A 20,157-nucleotide genomic window follows, 5' to 3' on the forward strand; every position below is an offset into this window, starting at 1 on the left:
ACTAAGAATGATAGGAGTAGAGGTGGAACATGGGGCAAGGAGGTGAGTTATTTGGTGAGTGACGAGGGGAGGGAATAACTAGAGGTTAGTGGATGGCAGAAAGGAGGAGGGATAGTGGAGTCTAGCCAGTGGCAGGAATTTTCAGAAAAGCTCATGGTTTTGGAGGAGAAGAAATCGTCTGGAATTGTTCATGGGGAACAAGGAGGTTTCCCACATTTTGTCCCTCAAATGTGAGGGATTTGACTTAAAATGCCTCCACCTGGCCAGGCGTAGTGGCTCACACCTATAGTCCCAGCACTTTGGGAGGCTGAGGTGGGTGGATCACAAGGTCAGGAATTTGAGACCAGCCTGGCCAACATGGTGAAACCTTGTCTCTACTAAAGATACAAAGAATTAGCCAGATGTGGTGGCACGTGCCTGTAATTTCAGCTACTCAGGAGGCTGAGGCAGGAGAATCGCTTGAACCCGGGAGACGGAGGTTGCAGTGAGCCTAGATCTCACCACTGCATTCTAGCCTGGGCGACAGGGCAAGACTCCATCTCAAAAAAAAAAAAAAAAAAAAAAAATGCCTCCACCTGAGACGATTGCAGGGCAAGGAGATCCTCAAAGATCCTCAAGCAGAAGCCAAGTTATCACTAAGGAAGGAGGTGAAGTTTCTTTAGAGAGAGGTTAGGCGTGGGGTTCTCAGCCTGGGGTTATTTTTCCCCCTGCCCCAGGAGACATTTGGCAATGTCTGGAGACATTTTTGGCTGTTACAGCTGGGGGCAAGTGGCTGTGCTACTGCCATCCAGTAGTAATGGCCAGGGATGCTGCTAAAAGCACGGGATAATTTTCCCCACTACCCCTAAACACAGAAATACCAGGCCCAGGATTTCGATAGGGTTGTGGTAGAGAAACCCTTCGTTAAGGATTTCGGGGCATGTGCTTTCTTGGAAGTGGAGTTCCAACAGGTCATCATTCTCTCTCTTCCACACTGTTCTGGAACTCTTGATAATTTTTGGCTTGATATACACATACACATTTACTCTCAGTCACACACATGCAAGATCCTGATGCCCTTATTTTTTGTCAAATACATTATCTGAGTGGTAGGAAAGAATTAGTTTTAGGGCTATTTCCAGTAATTCGGTAAGATGAATACAACAATATACTGTTATAATAATTAATCACTTGAGAATTGAGGGATGCTATTTCCTAGATATTTAGTTCCAGTTAGATGCAGGCAAACTGAAGTTCTGTAGGGGAAAACTTTTTTATTCCCCTCAAAAAAATCCTGGGAGACCAAAGAATGTTCTCTAATGACTAGAAGAAATGGAGAAAATAGAGTGACCTCTTGTGTCCTGCTTTGTCACTCGAAATGTCAAAGGCAGCTTTTGAGATTTGTTTTATAGTCAGAAATAGGAAGAGGCATAACAATTGCATGACTAGTATCCTGATAGAATTGAACATTTATACATTTGAAATGTAGTTATTGTAACTGAAGTATAGACTTGGCCTGGTTTTGCAAAGCCCAGAGCTAAGAATGGTTTTTACATGTTCAAAGTTGCTCGAAACAAAATTAAACCAGTGAAAAATACGCGACAGAGACCTTACATGGCTCATAAAGCCTAAAATACTTTACATAGGCTCATAAAGCCTAAAACCCTTTACATAAAAAGTTTGATGGTATAGACTGATAAATCATTTCCAATTCTGGCTATATGAATGAATCTGTCACAGGATCATAGCATTGTGTTTATTCAGAAATCCTGAAAATATTTATTGATGCTTTTTAGGTGCAAGTGGCCAAGTTTGCAAGATAGATGCTGGTCATCAGCAAGTTTACATTTCAGTGAGGAAGGTCAGCTTTAAGCAAATGATTGCATAACCAATTAGATAAAATAATTAATTACCCAAATAAATTATGAGGGGTTCCAAAAGAGCATGGAAGGGGATTACTGAAGACTTTTCTGGATAACAGTTGATCTAAATTTGAAGAAAGAATCTGCTGATTAGAAGGAGGAGCAATTGTGACCCCGGAAGGGACCCTAGAGATTTTCCATTTCCTCTGATGAAAGTTTATGAATGCAAAACAAGCTACAGAAATGTTTGAAATTAAAGAGCTAGGCCAGGCACGGTATTTCACGCCTGTCATCCCAGCAATTTGGGAGGCAAGGCAGGCGGATTATTTGAGGTCAGGAGTTCAAGACCAGCCTGACCAACATGGTGAAACCTCATCTCTACTAAAAATACAAAAAAATTAGCTGGGCGTGGTGGTGCATGCCTGTAGTCCCAGCTACTTGGGAGGCTGAGGCAGGAGAATCGCTTGAACCGGGGAGGCGAAGGTTGCAGTGAGCCAGACCATGCCACTGCACGAGTGACAGAGCGAGAGTCTATCTCAAAAAAAAAAGTGTCGGAAATAAATTAAGGCCCATAGCTATGACTCTGCACTCTCGCTAACATTAGAACCAACTGACGACCCGTAGAAAACTGATGCCTGAGCCCTGCTTCCAGCAATTCTGTTCTCCCAGGTGATCCTCAGTTTCAGCCAAGATTGAGAACCCGTGGGCTAGGTGGACCCGGGCCCTCTAGGATCCTCAGCCAGTGTCTTACTTATTTATTTATTTATTTATTTATTTATTTATTTATTTATTTATGAGACAGAGTCTTGCTCTGTCACCAGGCTGGAGTGCAGTGGCACAATCTCGGCCCACTGCAAGCTCCACCTCCCGGGTTCAAGTGATTCTCCTGCCTCAGCCTCCCGAGTAGCTGGGACTACAGGCGCCCGCCACCACACCCGGCTAATTTTTTTTTATTATTTTTTTAAATTTTTAGTAGAGACAGGGTTTCACCATGTTGGCCAGGATGGTCTCGATCTCCTGACCTCATGATCTGCCTGCCTTGGCCTCCCAAAGTGCTGGGATTACAGGTGTGAGCCACTGCACCCGGCCCAGTGTCTTCTTATTATGCCTCTCTTGCCTTTTTTTAGGGAAATAGTAAAAAAAAAAAAAAAAAAAAAAAAGTCCTTAAGTTCAGACCTATGCTAGTGTTATATTTCTGAGGAGCATCTGAGAGAAATGTGAATTTTTATCTCTTTTCTGGGTGACTTATTTTTATTTTGTTGGCCAGCTCTCTTCACTTCTTGTGGGTTGGTGCCTTTGCCTCCTGCCTCTTTGTCTCTTCATTCTCTGTCCCCGTCATGATGGACACTGTGAATGTCAGTCACTGATATTTCGGAGTCTAAATGGCGGCACATTGGGTTACGAACTGCTTCCTTCGAGAGCCATCTGCAATTAAATTCAAGGGGTTTAGCCTTTATATCCAATATTTATTTATTTATTTATTTATTTATTTATTTATTTATTTATTATTTTTTGAGACAGAGGTTCACTCTTGTTGCCCAGGCTGGATTGCAATGGCATGATCTCGGCTCATTGCAATCTCTACCTCCTGGTTTCAAGCGATTCTCCTGTCTCAGCCTTCTGAGTAGATGGGATTATAGACACCTGCCACCACGCCTGGTTATTTATTTATTTATTTATTTGAGATGGAGTTTCACTCTTGTTTCCCAGGCTAGAGTGCAATAGTGCGATCTCAGCTCACTGCAACCTCCGCCACCGAGGTTCAAGCGATTCTCCTGCCTCAGCCTCCGGAGTAGCTGGGATTACAGGTGCCTGCCACCACGCCTGGCTATTTTTTTGTATTTTTAGTGGAGACGGGGTTTTGCCATGTTGGCCAGGCTGGTCTTGAACTCCTAACCTCAGATGATCCACCCACCTCGGCCTCCCTAAGTGCTGGGATTACGGGCGTGAGCCACTGTGTCTGGCCTTGGATCCAAATTTAAATCCAAAATTGGATTTACCAACTAAATCCAAAAGGGAGCTGAGTGAGGTGGTATGTGCCAGTAGCTCTAGCTACTTGGGAGGCTGAGGCAGGAGGATGGCTTGAGCCCAGGAGTTTGAGGTAAGCTTTGGCAACATAGTGAGACTTCATCTCTATTAAAGAAAAAAAGAAAACCAGCTGGTTGTGGTGGCTCACACCTATAAATCTAGCCACTCAGGAGGCTTAGGTGGGAGAATTGCTTGAGCCCAAGAGTTCAAGGCCAGCCTGAGCAACATAGCAAGACCTTATCTGAATTAAGAATCTTAGATGGAAACTGTATAGCCCATAACTTGGCCTGTTCTCTTTTGAGGCAGGAGGTATTTAGGGGGATGAGAGAGCAAAGCAGTTCTGCAGTTGTTTTATGTGGCAACTCTGGCCTCAGACTACAGAGCCTTCTCCTAGCTTGAGAGGCTCCTTTCTGTCAGTAGCCTTGGAAACGGTGTTGCTCCCTGGCAGTGTTTACCCAGCCGCTGTCCCCTGGCGAGTTCAGAGCCAGGTGATCGGCAGTGCTCCCTGTTAATGACTGTGTTTCATCTGCAGGGCGAACACTGTTGGAGAAGCTGTTCAGCCAGCAGGAGAACGGGCCTCCAGAAGAAGCAGAGAAGTTTTGCTCGCGGATCATTGCCATGGGTCTTCTCCTTCCTTTTAGTGATTGCTTCAGGGAACCGTGTAATCAGAATGCCCAGACCAATGCAGCTTCGTTTGATGTAAGTAGGAGAATTCACTTCTGCCTGTGAGGCAGATTTGCTGTTGAAATAGCAACTACAATGTGTGTCTGCCCAGTCACCCTATAATTTAAAAACAACATGTGATGCAGGCATTTTTTTTCCTTAGCTGCTCAACAGCTCAGTATGTCTGTTTGTACACTAAAAAAAAAAAACTAGAGTATTAAGTACCTTTGCCAAACCTCCTTTTCTTAACAGATGGTCACTCAGGAGTTCTCTAGCCTGCTTTAATCAGCGATGATTTTAAAAATTGATTTCTAAATTATTTTTAATTGTGGTAAAATACAGATAACGTAAAATTTACCGTAGTAACCATTTTTAAATGTGCCGTTTAGCGGCATCAAATCCATTGATGTGGTTGTGCATCCACCACCACCATCCATCTTTAGAACTCTTTTTAATCATCCAAAATAAACCCTGTACCCATTAAACAATAACTCCCCATTCTCCTCTTTCCCCAAGCCCCTAGCAACCACCATTCTCCTTCTATCTCTATGAATCTGACTACGCTAGGTAGCTCATATAAGTGGAATCATGCAGTATTTGTCCTTTCTGTGGCTGGCTTATTTCACTTAGCCTAATGTCTTTGAGATTCATCCATGTGGAGCATGTGTCAGAATTCCCTTCCTTTTTAAGGCTGAATAATATTTCATTGTAGGTATATGTCACATTTTGTTTATCCACTCATCCATCAATGGACACTTGGCTTGTTTCCACCTTTTGCTATAATGCTGCTATGAATATGGGTTCATAATGAGTGAATAATGCCGCTGTGAACATGAGGTCCAAATACCGCTTCAAGACTCTGGAATCAGCGATGATTCTAAAGTGGCTGTAAGTCAGTATTTATGACTTAGCTGGTCGTAGGCATTCCTTCAGAAGCAGCTCCACTGGGCACAGTTATTCCTCCCAGTGGGCCGCAGGTTTCCATGGGCCCCACAATGCTATTTTGGTGCGTTCCTAACTCATGTATGTGTGAAGTATGGACTTGAAGCAGCATCGTCTGCTTCATCCCCAGCTCGCATTCACCAAGAGGGTTCATAGGTGTAGAACAGTAATTCACCAGGCATATTCACAGAACGAATATGAGCACAGCTGGATTCTCATTGTCGAGACAGAGTATTGCCAGTCATTCTCAGGTATGTGGTATATGTGTGGCATTGGTTAGGACGAGTACCTCTAAAACCCAGATGTGTAAGAATTCTCATGTATGAAATTCTCATAGCTAAATTGAAGATTGGCCCACTTGTGCAGAGCCCAGGATTTTTATTTGAGGATAATGGTTTTTCTTTTTCTTTTACTCTTTTTTTTTTTTGAGATGGAGTCTCACTTTGTTGCCCAAGCTGGAGTGCAGTGGCGCTATCTTGGCTCACTGCAACCTCTGCCTCCCAAGTTCAAGCAATTCTCCTGCCTCAGCCTCCTGAGTAGCTGGGATTACAGATGTGCACCACCATGCCCGGCTAATTTTTGTATTTTTAGTAGAGATGGAGTTTCACCATGTTGGTCAGGCTGTTCTCGAATTCCTGACCTTATGATCCACCCTCCTCAGCCTCCCAAACTGCTGGGATTACAGGCATGAGCCACTGCGCCCGGCTGTGGTTTTTCATCATATGGGTTATTTACATTGTTTTGTTACTGCCAACTGTGCTCTCTTAGCCTTCTTCAATATATAGGAATGAAATAATGATGAGTTTTAAAGACAATGAAAATGAGCCCTGGCTAAGGTCAAGATACGATAATAAATAATACAGTGTCTGTATCTGTTCACTTTGCTTCCTCTTCTTTACCCATTACAGCCTGCAGTCTTCCTCAATCTTCCTTTAGTATTAGGGAAATAAATCACACAAAATATTCAGAGGTCTTCTTGATTCTTGATGCTTCCCATTTGAAAGAAAATTCCCCATGTTGTGCTGTGTGTGACGTGGGAAGTTTCCTTCCTGAGATTTGTTTACATTTTTCCTGCTGCAATTTTTTAAAATGACATTGCGGCTAATCACTACTAGGTAGATCTTTTTCTCTTATGGGAAAAATTGTGTAATTTAAATGTTTTCCTCCCTTCTCTTCTATGAGAGGTCTGTGTTATTGTAGAGGCAGAATGCTAGAATGATGGTGTGTTAAATGTTATGGAACTCAGTTCTAGAAGATATATTGATTTGGCAAGTTGGAACTATAATTAGTATAGTGCAGGCAAAGGCAAACACTGGCCGTGTCTAGCACTTGCTTTTGATTCAAACTGTTCCCAAGTTAACGACATTTTCCTCCCTTAAAGCCCAGAAGTGAACAGTCTTGCCAGTCAATAAATGTAGAATTGAATAAACAGAAAAGAAAGGGTAATCCTGTTTCTTTCTCTCTCTCTCTCTCTTTTTTTTAATCGACTAACCTGGTTGTTTCTTATACTCACCTCACTCCATCCTTGTGTTAGAGACTAGTAACTCTTCCCCGTCATCTTATTTTGGAGGGCGGCTGGGTGTGGCATCGAGTGTGAAAAACAAACAACAAAGGAATACAATGCCTTAATGTCGTGTGAAGGCTTTCCTCAGAATCGGGCATTTCTTTCCTTCAACTTGATGGGATTGCATTTTGTCTTCCTTTATTCACTGGCTCTGTAGGGCCTCTCTACTCCCCCTTCAAAATGAACACAAAACAAAGAAAAAGACTGAGGATGCTCTTGTATGAAATGTTATGCCCTATACTTAAATAGCAGCTCAGCAACAGAACTATGCGTTTATTGGATGCGTAGTCAAGGAGTTTCTTGAAAACCCGGAGAGGGTGACGATATAATGATACAGGGGGTTCTGAGGACTGGGTTGTCAATGAGGGATGGGGAAAAATGTGCTTATCTATGGGGAGAGAAATTTCCGATAATTAGTCTCTCTGCTGATTTCCAGAAAATAGCTGTTGGGAACATTTCTAACTAACAATCCTCTTGAGATCAGTTGCCCTTCGAGACAGAACATGCTGTGGGAATAAGGTCATAACTGGCACCCTTCCTACCTCCCCACCTGCCCACTTTGTTCCCTTCCCTAATGGGATCCTCTCTCCCACCTCCCGCTCCTCTCCCTTCTCCTCTCTGCACTTACCTATGCAATTACAGCAATAAAGATCTTCAGTTTGAGGCTCTTCACTGATGTAGTTTATGTATTAGCCTACTTGACTCAACCCTTCTGATTTTGTTTTATGTTATTTTATACTGTTTTAGGGCCTAACATTTTGCTTTATCGAGTGCTGTAGAAAGTATGAAAAACAATTGCACATTTTGTCTTACCTTTTAACATGACTAAGATGTCAAGAACTTTAAAAGACAAAGATGGCTTTGAGTGATCCTGTTAATTCATTCATAGATTTTTACCAAATATATTCATTCTAGAAGGCAGGTAGTGTTTTAGTGTCTGGGGATGTGTTAGTGAGCGGGAGAATGTGTTCTGTTGCAATGTGTGTCCTATTCAAAAGGGAGAGAGACAGATTTTGTAAAAATGCATAGGCTAATGAATTGCTCTCAGATTCTAATAAGTGATATGAAGGAAAACAGGACTAACAGGATGGAGTGAGTGGCATGGGATGAGCGCAGAGGGGAGCCCTGTGAGATGAGGTCTGTGGGAAGGCCATTCCAGGCAGCTCCCAGGACAAGTCCAAAGGGCACTGGAGGAGCACAAGCATGACTCAGAGGAAGCTGGAGATTCAAGAGATGAGGACAGCAAGGGCTCAGGCCATAGCATAGGTAGGGTCTGGAAAGCCATGGAAGGAATATGGCTTTTTTTTTTTGAGACAGTCTTGCTGTATTACCCATGCAAGATCAGAGGCATGATCTTGGCTCACCGCATCCTCTGCCTCCTGGGTTCAAGCAATTTCTGGCTAATTTTAGTATTTTTAGTAGAGACAGGGTTTCACCATGTTGGCCAGGCTGGTTTTGAACTCCTTGACCTCAAGTGATCTGCCACCTTGGCCTCCCAAAGTGCTAGAATTATAGGCCTGAGCCACCACACCTGGCTTTTTTTTTTTTTTTTTTTTTTTTTTTTTTAATGGGAGCTTTTGGGAGGCTTTATGCAGGGGAAGAACGTATTTGTCTTATAATATTCTTTTGTGGATCACCTGGGCTGGTCTTGGTTTGTTTGTTGTGGTGGTGGTTGTTTTTGAGACAGGGTCTCACTCTGTTGCCCAGGTTGGAGAGCAGTAGTGCAATCACAGCTCACTGCAGTCTTGACCTCCTGGGCTCAAGCGATCCTTCCACCTCACCCTTCCGAGTAGCTGGGACTACAGGCATGAGCCACTGTGCCCAGCTAATTTTTTAAGTTGTTGTTATAGACAGGGTCTCACTGTGTTGTCCCAAGTTGGTCTTGAACTCCTGGGGTCAAGCAGTCCTCCTGCCTTGGCCTCCCAAAGTGCTAGGATTATAGGCGTGAGCCACCATGCCCGGCCCCCAGCCTGCTCTTTGAATGTTTGAGTGTAGGCAGGTGCAGAAGTAGAAGCAGGAAGGCAGGTGGGATATCGCAGTAGTTTAGTTCTAGACGGTGGCAGTAGCTTGGGGCAGGATGGTGACAGGGGAGATGAAGACCAGTTAGTAGGTTGGTGTGGATTCTGGAGGTATGGCTGATGGAACTTTTGGTGGGGTAGACATGGCAGCAAGAGAACACAAGGAAATCAAGGATGACTTCTTGGTTTGAAGTAGCTGGGTGGATGGTTATGCCATTCATGAGGTAGAGAAGACAGCTCCATTTTGGGAGGAGGACGTAAGGATAGAACTGCTAGCAAGAGAAAACAGGGATAATACTAATGCTTGCTACTTGGCAGATTGTATTGTTGACTTATAGATGATGGTATATTTCAGTGGTCTGAGGCTAGGCTTCTTTGTTTATGCGGAACCTATTTTAGTCATCTCTCTCATACCTTTTTCAAAATGACGTCCCTTTTTCTGGGTCATATGCATGTTTTCCAGCCAACCACACTTATCTTACATAATTGTTGATTATTCATTAACAAGCTCTTCTAGGATTTCTTTAATCCTAACTGTGGCAGATATTATATGATCCGCTTACATCACCAAGAGTTAAGCAAGTTTACTTGACCCAAGCATTTTTGCAGGTGTAGGTGGTTCTAAATCTACTTAATTCTTCATGAGCTTATGTTTAAACGTCTGCCTAGCAGGATATTTTTGGATGCATGTTTTTGGTTGCTGGACTTGTTTGGGTTTGGCAGATCTGCTGATTTTGCCAAACATGTGGTGATCCCATGCTCACCAGATGGGCAAGAGCTCTTTGATATGTATGTAAATGGACATCGGTTTGGATGAATGTGTGAGCAAAGCTAAAATTAAAGACAAGGAAGACATAAAAATTCGGGTTACAAAGAAACCCAAGAAATAAGATTTTTGAACCTGTTGAAAGATGAAGTAATTAATCAAAACCAACAGCAGCCAGTCCTAGAAAACTAATGAAATACGTTCTACTCATTGTCACCATAGACAAAAAGAAGACTTAAGTGGACAAACAAATTATTATTTGCATTTGAAATCATTATTATTTTTTTCTTTCTTGAGACAGGGTCTCACCCTGCTGCCCAGGCTGGAGTACAGTGGCACGATCTTGGCTTACTGCAACCTCCGCCTCTTGGGTTTAAGGGATTCTCCTACTTCAGCCTCCTGAGTAGCTGGGATTATAGGCATGTGCCACCACACCCAGCTAATTGTTGTATTTTTAGTAGAGATGGGGTTTCACCATGTTGGCCAGGCTGGTCTTGAACTCCTGACCTCAGGTGATCCACCTGCCTTGGCCTTCCAAAGTGCAGAGATTATAGGTGTGAGCCACCTAGCCTGGCCTTGAATTCATTTTTTTTTTTTTTTCCAGAGCAGGAAAAACATTTTGATGCTATTTAGCCAAGCCCACACAGATCTTTTCCTGAGAAGCAACAAAAGCCTTGCCACGTCTTTCAGCTCTAAGAAAATATATACACACATATCTATTTTTTGCTCTATATTTATTTTTGAAACATTGTGTACCGTATCAACTCTCAAAGTTGTTTGTATTTTAAAGGTGGTATTAAAATGATAATTTTTTCAGACCAACTTTAACAGTTCTTTTATCTGATTATTTTGTTTACCGAAATTTACATAAGCTGTGTGGACTTGCTGTATGTTAATGCCTGCTGATGCTGTGTGGACTTGCTGTATGTTAATGCCTGCCGATGCTGTGTGGACTTGCTGTATGTTAATGCCTGCTGATGCCTTTTTTTGTTTTGTTTTTGAGATGGAGTCTCTGTCACCCAGGCTGGAGTACAGGGGCATAATCTCGGCTCGCTGCAACCTCTGCCTCCCAGGTTCATGTGATTCTCCTATCTCAGTCTCCTGAGTGGCTGGGACTACAGGCACAAAGCACCATGGCCAGCTAATTTTTGTATTTTTAGTAGGGATCGGGTTTGGCCACATTGCCCAAGCTGGTCTTGAACTCCTGACCTCAAGTGATCCACCCACCTTAGCCTCCCAAAGTGCTGGGATTATAGGTGTGAGACAACATGCCCTAGCCACCGTTATTGACACTGCTCTTGCCTTCTGGCAGTCACCTGTGAGAATGTAGCTCCTTGTCTCTCCCTCTTCCTTCTGATATAATTAATATTGCTATTTCGAGTTTCTCTTTCATAACACTTCTTTGAATTTTAAATAATATGCTTATGATTTTTGCCATTGTTTCATCAAATTCAGATCGTATCTCTTGCCACCCCACCCACCATGTAATAGTCACACTATTCGTGTCTCCACTTTCGCCTTCATTTAGTCTGAGCCCTGTCTACCTCCCAGCTTCTACCAGATACACTTTTATGTTTAGGGTGTACTTTTAAGGTTAATAGTTTATCTATAAGTTGGAACACATGTGGATGCTGTGTAACTGTTGCACTGCAGAGGCAGATAGCATATTCTGATTTTATTTCCTTTTCAGTATTCCAATATCACAACCCCCAGGCCATTTGAACAAGGATTTCCCTGGGTTAAGTTCAAGAGATTTTTGTGTGTGTTTGTTTGTTTGTTTATTTATTTTTGAGACAGAGTCTCACTCACTCACCCAGGCTACAGTGCAATAGTGCCCTCTTGGCTCCCTGAAACCTTCGCCTCCTGGGTTCAAGCAATTCTCCTGCCTCACCCTACTGAGTAGCTGGGATTACAGGCGGATACTACCACGCCCGGCTAATTTTTTGTATTTTTAGTAGAAACAGGGTTTCACCATGTTGGCCAGGCTGGTCTCTTACTGGTGACCCCAAGAGATCCACCTGCCTCAGCCTTCCAAAATGCTGGGAGTACAGGCATGAGCCACCGCACCTGGCTGGTCTATGTTTTGAGTAAACAATCACTTGCTCAAAAGTATCCCATATTTAGTTTAGTTTACATTTGGTTTATCCTTTTCTTACACAGGGAACTCCCATCCAGCACGATGAAGTTTTTGACTGCCTCTTATTTTCTTTTTTGGGTGAATAAACATAACTTTCCCCCCTGTATTCTCAGTATTTTTTATTTTTCAGTTCATTCTTGCCATTTCATGGAATTCTTAAATTCTTTGTCTTCTAATTTAGATTGGGTTCTTCATATTTAATCATGATTTCCACTTTTTTTTCTCAGCTCCCCCTTTCCCTTCCGACACCTACCACCCAACCCCCTGCCCTGTTACTGGGAACACAAAGATGAAAAGAAAGCTTCTATCCTGAACTGGCTTACGGTCCACTTTAAATAAATAAACACATGGAAATGAATTATTGGAGCTTAGTGGATGAAGTGGGCTCCATAGTCAAAGTGTCTGGGATTTCTCAGCTATGGTGCAAACTTAGGTAAATGCCTGGATTTCTTAAAGTTTGCTTCTTCTTGGGTAAAATGAGGAATAAATATAGTAGTTGCTGAGCGAGAGGAAAGTATAAATACGAATAAAGCATTTTGCACACTACAGGCACATAGTAAGTGTTCAACACCCTTTGGCTCTCACCACAGGTCATAATCATGTTTAGGCTCTAGGTGGAGATATTTATAGTACAGGGACCAAAGGGGAAGGTTTGTAACTGGGTCTCCTTGGTAACTCAGGAGATAATAGCTGGGGCAAGACTTGAGGAATGAGTAGGAGTTAGCTGCAGGGAGCAGCCATGAAAGAAGTCTGTAGGTCGGGCATGGTGGCTCACATGCCTGTATTCCCAGAACTTTGGGAGGCTGAGGCGGGTGGATCACCTGAGGTCAGGAGTTTGAGATCAGTCTGACCAACATGGTGAAACCCTGCCTCTTCTAAACATACAAAATTAGCTGGGTGTCTTGGCACATGCCTGTAATCCCAGCTCAGGAGGCTGAGGCAGGAGAATCGCTTGAACCCAGGAGGCGGAGGTTGCAGTGAGCCAAGATCGCACCACTGCACTCCAGCCTGGGCAACAGAGCGAGACTCTGTCTCAAAGAAAAAAAAAAAAAAAGAGTCTGTATACTGGGCAGTACTTAGAAAGGCATGGGGGTGCATGTGAGCACAGTTCCTAAGTATTTCTGGAGTATAAATTGGGAGAATGATGAATAGAAAGGAGACCAGGAATGTAAACAAAGACAACCTGGGTGTGCTTTTGAATAATTTTGAGTAGTTAAGCCATAAACAGATTGGCATTTATAAAATATCACTCTGGTGGCAGGATGGAGAATGGATTGAAGAAAACTAAAATTAGCATCTGGGTGATCAGAAGAGTGTCTAAACTGAAACAGAGGCTGTGGGGTTGGAAAGAGTCAGATATAGGGAATCTTTAGGATTTAGAATTGACAGGACTTGCCATTTGATTGGATGTGAGGCAGTGGAGTAGATGATTTCTTTGAGTTTCTGGTTCACATTTCTGGGGTACTCTACTAAAGAGTTAGAATACTAAAGAGGAAACAGGTTTCAGAGAGAACAATCATTCTCTTTTGACATCTAGAATTTGTGATTATTTGGGACTTTACGGCGGCTATTCCTTAAGGGCAAGGGAACTGATAATGTTGGCATAGACCATAGGTTATATGGTGAAATCATGAGCAAATAAATCTCATAAATTAAGAGAATGTTGACCAATCAAAAGATTAAAGTTCTTAAGGACAGTGGAGAATAATTAGATGTAGTGAGAATATAGAGAGAATGAATTCGTTGGTGGTTGTGGCCAGAGGGAAGGATATTGGTGTTTAAGACTTAAGAGGTGGAGGTGGTCTACACATTCCAAAGACCAGTCCATGGTGGAGAGGTAGGCCCGTTGTGATTAGAATTGAGAAGCTCAGGGTGTTGTTTGGGACTTAATGTCCCATAGAATGAAACAGAGGCTGTGGGGTTGGAAAGAGTCAGATATAGGGAATCTTTAGGATTTAGAATTGACAGGACTTGCCATTTGATTGGATGTGAGGCAGTGGAGTAGATGATTTATTTGAGTTTCTGGTTCACATTTCTGGGTACTCTACTAAAGAGTTAGAATACTAAAGAGGAAACAGGTTTCAGAGAGAATAATCATTCTCTTTTGACATCTAGAATTTGTGATTATTTGGGACTTTACGGCGGCTATTCCTTAAGGGCAAGGGAACTGATATTGCTAATCCGCTTGGCCTCCCAAAGTGACGGGATTACAGGAAGAGTCAGCCTTGAGAAGCAGAGAGAGGACCATGTGGTAAAGTACTTGACATGTGAAGCCTATCCCAAGGAGGTTTGTCAGGGTCTGTGATGAAGAGGGGTAGATGAGATGATATGGGCTTCCGAAGTGGAGCGGGTTATGCTCAGGATGGACGTGGAATACTCTCCAGATGATTTTGGAGGGCTGGATTAGAAGGTCACGGTGTGAGGGAGGATTGGGAAAATCACCTTTCAGGTTCCGTCATCACTTGGCTTCGATGATCACATTGGCCTTTTCATTAGCTTCTTGGGTTTGCCTGTTACTGGTTTCCAGTCCAGTCTCCTCAGTCTTGTCTAGTGGTTCTCAATCCAGGGTTATGTTGCCCTACAGAGGACATTTGACAACGTCCAAAGACATTTGGGGTTGTCACAGTGGGGAGAGGGGTGCAACTGGCTTCTAGCAGGTAGAGACTGGGGCACTGCCAAGCATTCCAAATGCACAAGACATCTCCCTCTTTCCCCCGACAAAGAATTACCCAGTGCAAAATGTCAGTAGTGCCAGGGTTGAGAAATCTAGTGATATATGTCTGATCATGTTGTTTTACTTTATTTTTTGAGACAGGCTGGAGTGCAGTTATGTGATCACAGCTCACTGCCTGCCTTAACCTCCTGGGCTCAAGCGTTCCTCCCACCTCAGCCTCCCAAATAGCTGGGATTACAGGCACATGCCATCATGACCAGCTAGTTTTTTATTTTTAATTTTTTTTTTAGAGAGACGGGGTGTCCTTATGTGGCCAAGGCTGGTCTTGATCTCCTGGGCTCAAGCGAGCCTACTGCCTTGGCCTCCCAAAGTGAGACACCACACCTGGCCTTGTCATTTTAATTGTTTCTCTGTCAGAATAAACTCCAGCTTCTTTGGATCTCCATGGTCTTCCTTCTGCCTTTCAAAACTTTCCCACTTCTACCGCTCCTGACCCACTTTCCTTTCCAGACTCTTTCGTCAGGCTGAAGTGTTGTTGATTTTCCTAATTGTCCATGTTTTCTCTCACTTCTGGGGCTCTGTGGACACCACTACTTCTGCTCTTCACTGTTACTTCCCAGTTAGGCTCCACTCTTTCTCATAGGATGCTATTCAGAGTTAGATGCCATTCCCTCCCAGACATCTTCTTTAGCCATCTCAGTCTGCATTTTCTCTCTCAAAGGATATGTTACACATATTATAATTGGCTATTTACCCTGTAATGCCTGAATGCAAATTAAATATTGTGTGAAGTTTCCTTGAACAATATAATGCTGTGTCCTTGTGTTTACCTGACAGATCTCCCCAGAGTAGTTAGGAGCGGACTCTAGTCCTAGACTCGATTCTTATCCCATCTCCTCCACCTACTTAAGAGGTGAGAACATTTACCCAAGGTCACATTAATATTTTTCATGTCTAATCATCCCTGGAGTTGTTTTGAAGATTAAATGAGATTAATTTATAAGGCATTTAGCACAATGTCTAGCACATCACAAATGCTAGGTAATTATTAGTGATTGGTATTTAATATTATTGCCCTTCAAGTTCTTGTTGCAGAATCAGGCATAACTGTTTAATAAATATGCCTTGATTTTGTAAAGAAGAGAGCTGTAGGAAAGCTATGATGACTGCAGTGAGGAGGAACTGGAGAATCTATTCATTGAATTGTCTTGAATGATCAAAGGTTGCCTATATTTGATAATCTTGAAAACACTTGGGCTGGGTGCGGTGACTCACACCTGTAATCCCAGCATTTTGGGAGGCTGAGGCAGGAGGATCGCTTGAGCACAGGAGTATGAGACCAGCCTGGGCCACATAGAGAGACTCTGTTTTTACAAAAAATTTAAAAAATTAGCCAGGTGTGGTGGTGCACACGTGTAGTCCCAGCTGTCGGAGAGGCTGAGGTGGGAGGATCACTTGAGCCTGGGAGGTTGAGGCTTCAATGAACTGTGATTGCACCACTGCACTTAAACCTGGGCAATAGAGTGAGACCCTGTGTCACCAAGAAACAAAAAACAGTAACAATAACAAAAAAAGGGAGAGAGAAAAGAAAACACTTGGAGAGGGAGAAGATGGGAGAAGGGATGGGACATGGGTCTGTTCTGGAATTAGTCTGGGAGTTGACTCTGTATTGGATCTCTGCTTCTGGGCTTATTGCCATCCTCCTTTCTCAATTCATTTTACTTAATTTTACTGCTATAATTACCACATTCCTTCACCAACCCTCATGCCCCCATATCTTTCTGGATGAGTGAAAGGGAAATGGAAAGAGTAGGGAAAGCTATGGGGAGGTAACTGCAAATTGTGAAGGGAAATCTGTCGTGCCCACTTGGTGTTAAGTTCATGACCATTCCGTAGTGACTCCATGCTTTCCCTAGGTCAGTCTGTAGAAGTATTACACTTGAATATTGACATATGATGTACTTATTTAGCTCTCTGTGTGTATGTGTGCAAGTGTCTGGCATACTTGACAGACAATGTGGCATGAAAGACCGAAGCATTTTGCTTTCCCTAGCACCTCACCAAAGAATAGGGACCTCCATTTCATCTAGAATTCCTAAGACAGGGAGGAACCAGAGAGGGCTGGAGATTGTTTTGCTACACAACATTGCTCTTCTCTTTCAAAGAGTTCGTTTTATTTTCTTGATTGGATAATTTCTTGTGGGATAAAATCATTGATGGGACCAGTCAATACATATAAACAGGAAGAAATCTGCTTAATAAGTTTTCTCTGAGGGAGATTTTCCAATCCAATATTACTTTTTAGTTACAAAGTTGATTTATTTCATAAAGAATATAGTAAGTGGATATGTATCAAGAAGTTCCTACTTGATTTATTTCTTTGCAGGCTGTGCACTTGTTATATGGTTTGAAAAAAAATTGCCTTGGATGGGTAACTTTTCCTTACCACAGTATTGATTGTATAGTGGGTCAAGTTATGTCCCCTCAAATTATGTCCCCTGTGTTTGTAGTCAGATAGTTCAGTGTGAAGTAGAAGGCTTTTAACATATATTTTAAAAATTGTTAATTATCTGGACTCTATCATTTTAGAAAGAACTTTGTCATGCTTCTTTTCTTTTCTTCTTCTTTTTTTTTTTTGAGATGGAGTCTCACCCTGTCACCCAGTTGGAGTGCAGTGGCGCTGATCTCGGCTCACTGCAGCCTCCGCCTCCTGGGTTCAAGCAATTCTCGTGCCTCAGCCTTCCGAGTAGCTGGGACTACAGGTGCATGCCACCATGCACAGCTAATTTTTGTATTTTTGGTAGAGACGGGGTTTTACCATGTTGGCCAGAGGGCCTTGAACTCCTGACCTCAGGTGATCTGCCCACCCTGGCCTCCCAAAGTGCTTAGTTTACAGGCGTGAGCCACTGTGCCTGGCCATGTTTCTTTTCTTTTTTTTTTTTTAAAATCGATTTGTGGTATTTTGTCCCCAGTTACTACTCAGTGAATGTGTGTATGACTGGATCCAGTAGTAATCAGTATCCAAGTTTTTATACATATGCGTTTAAGCATGTGTATTTTTAGGTGTGGTTGGAGATTATTATGTTTAAGCCTATTTTGAGATTATTTTATTTTTCTGATCCAATACATAATTTAATAAATTGCTAATATGTGTTGCCATTTATGTATCTTATTTCAGAGGGCAAAACGGGTGATGTTTTTCCCCTGTAATGCTCAATTCAAGCACATTGTTGCAAAAGTAGTAATGATAATTATTGTTATTCTCCTCACCATGAAGTTTTCTGAGCTCAGAGGAAATGCTGCCAGTCAGTAGTTTCCTGGATTTTAGCATGCCTCCCAACAGTAAAGGTAGTTGAAACTTAGAAGAATAGATTTTTAAAAAACACATTCATGGCAATCACGCTTTTTAAGACAATGACATACTTTCTTCATGATTGGTTTTTCCTCCTTTAAGAGGATTATGCTGTTTTAGATATCCATTTTGACTTTCACAACTGGTACTTTTTTTTTTAATCACCAGTTTGGCAAACAGTGTTGGGTGACTCAGAATTCATTTTGAATTTGTATGATGGACTTTTATTAAAAAGGGTGACTCAGCTCAACTTTTCTGTCATGATTTTCTTTTCTTGTTCTTCTCCTGTAGATGCACTGAATATTAATTAGTTCTATTGATGTGACTTGTATTTCTTCTGACCTCCTTTTCCTTTTCTCAAGAGCCAGAAGGAGTATAAAATTGGGAATCCGGCCCCGTGCGGTGGCTCACGCCTGTAATCCCAGCACTTTGGGAGGCCGAGGCAGGTGGAGCACGAGGTCAGGAGTTTGAGACCAGCCTGACCAACATGGTGAAACCCCGTCTCTACTAAAAATACAAACATTAGCTGGGCATGGTGTGGGCGCCTCTAATCCTAGCTACTAGGGAGGCTGAGGTAGGAGAATCGCTTGAACCCAAGAGGCGGACACTGCAGTGCCACTGCACTCCAGCCTGGGTGACAAAGCGAGACTCCATCTCAAAAAAAAAAAAAAAAAAAGATGGGACTCTATGGCAAAGTGAAGGGATCCTATACTGAGAAAACGTCACTTAATTCAGGAGCTTAAGGAGTTTTTTTTTTGTTTTGTTTTGTGTTTTGTTCTTTTTTTTTAGATCCTCTCAATTTGTACTGGACTTTGGAAATCTGAAAGAAGATTTATTCTCCTGTTTATTACGTTTACTGTCTAGATCGGGGTTGGCAAATTTTTCTGTAAAGGGCCAGATAGAAAATATTTTAGGCTTTAGTAAATATTTTACAGTACCTGTCATAACTACTCAACTGCAGTGTTGTGGTGTAAAAGCAGCCATGGACGATATGCCATGAATAAGCAAGGCTGTGTTTCCTAATACAACTTTGTATTACAAAATGGAGCAGCTGGCCACGTTTGGCTGGCAGACTGAGGTTGGCTAGCCCCTGCTGTATACTCATGTAATATACAGATAGTGAATTTATTCTGTGAGCTTTTCTTTCTGTCTCTAACCATGTGTGGTCACCAGCCAGTCACACAATATTTATGGAATTTTTCTATGAAAAATATAGAGCCTTTTCTTGTTCTTGTGTAGCTGACTGTGGAAAGGGGCTACTGGGTGAACAGACACAGCGAGTGGTACAGTAGTTGATAAAGGGTGATAGAGGAGTTTTGAGGTTTTGAGTGGTCAAGTATGCCCAGAACCTGGAGGCCGAGTGTAGAGGAGGAGGGACAGAAGAGACGTCTTAACAAAGGGTGCTGTGGCCAGGGGTGGTAGCTCACACCTGTAATCCCAACACTTTGGGAGGCCAAGGGGTGGATCGCTTGAGGTCAGGAGTTTGAGACCAGCCTGGCCAACATGGTGAAACCTTGTCTGTACTAAAAATACAAAAATTAGCTGGGTGCAGTTGTGTGCGCTGAGGCAGGAGAATTGCTTGAATCCGGGAGGAAGAGGTTGCAGTGAGCTGAGATTGTACCACTGCACTCCAGCCTGGTGACAGAGCAAGACTCCATCTCAAAAAAAAAAAAAAAAAAAAAAAAAAAAAAAAACCCGAAAGAAAAAAAAGAAAAGAGAAATGCTGCCTGGGACCCAGAGGCATTTGTGAAGACTTCTGGAAGAAGCATTTAAGAAGTGAACCCTGTCTCGGAGAGCCGCTGGAGGGCGTTAGGTGTAGGAGTATAATGTGGTCAGTTGCATGTTTTAGAGAGAGCATTCTGGGTGTTAGAGGATTGTGCACTGAGAGGTGTGCTGTGTTTGTGGTTAGGATGCTGGAAGACTCAGGAAACTGTTGCAGCAATCCAGGAGAGACAGAATGCCTTCAAGAAGCTATGAAGGAGTTAGGTAGTAGAAAGTCCTTTTATTTTTAAAAAGTATTACATGTGGGTGGAGCACGGTGGCTCGTGGCTGTAATCCTAGCACTTTGGGAGGCCGAGGCAGGCAGATCACTTGAGGTCAGCAGTTTAAGACCAGCCTGGCCCAATTGGTGAAACACCATCTCTACTAAAAAAAAAAAAAAAAAAAAAAAAA

At 42.7% G+C, this 20,157-nt stretch overlaps 1 protein-coding gene across 2 annotated transcripts in view; it reads left to right on the top strand.

The window, feature by feature from the left end:
- Nucleotides 1-20,157, top strand: part of FMN2 (formin 2) — a 415,306-nt gene that overhangs the window by 28,364 nt on the left and 366,785 nt on the right. For both annotated transcript variants that reach the window (XM_030936062.1, XM_030936061.1), the window contains exon 2: nucleotides 4,402-4,568. In XM_030936062.1, coding sequence (XP_030791922.1) covers nucleotides 4,402-4,568 — 167 coding nt within the window. The remainder of the gene's footprint in view (nucleotides 1-4,401; nucleotides 4,569-20,157) is intronic.

Source organism: Rhinopithecus roxellana, chromosome 8 (assembly GCF_007565055.1).
Source record: "Rhinopithecus roxellana isolate Shanxi Qingling chromosome 8, ASM756505v1, whole genome shotgun sequence".
Classification (NCBI taxonomy): Eukaryota; Metazoa; Chordata; class Mammalia; order Primates; family Cercopithecidae; genus Rhinopithecus; species Rhinopithecus roxellana.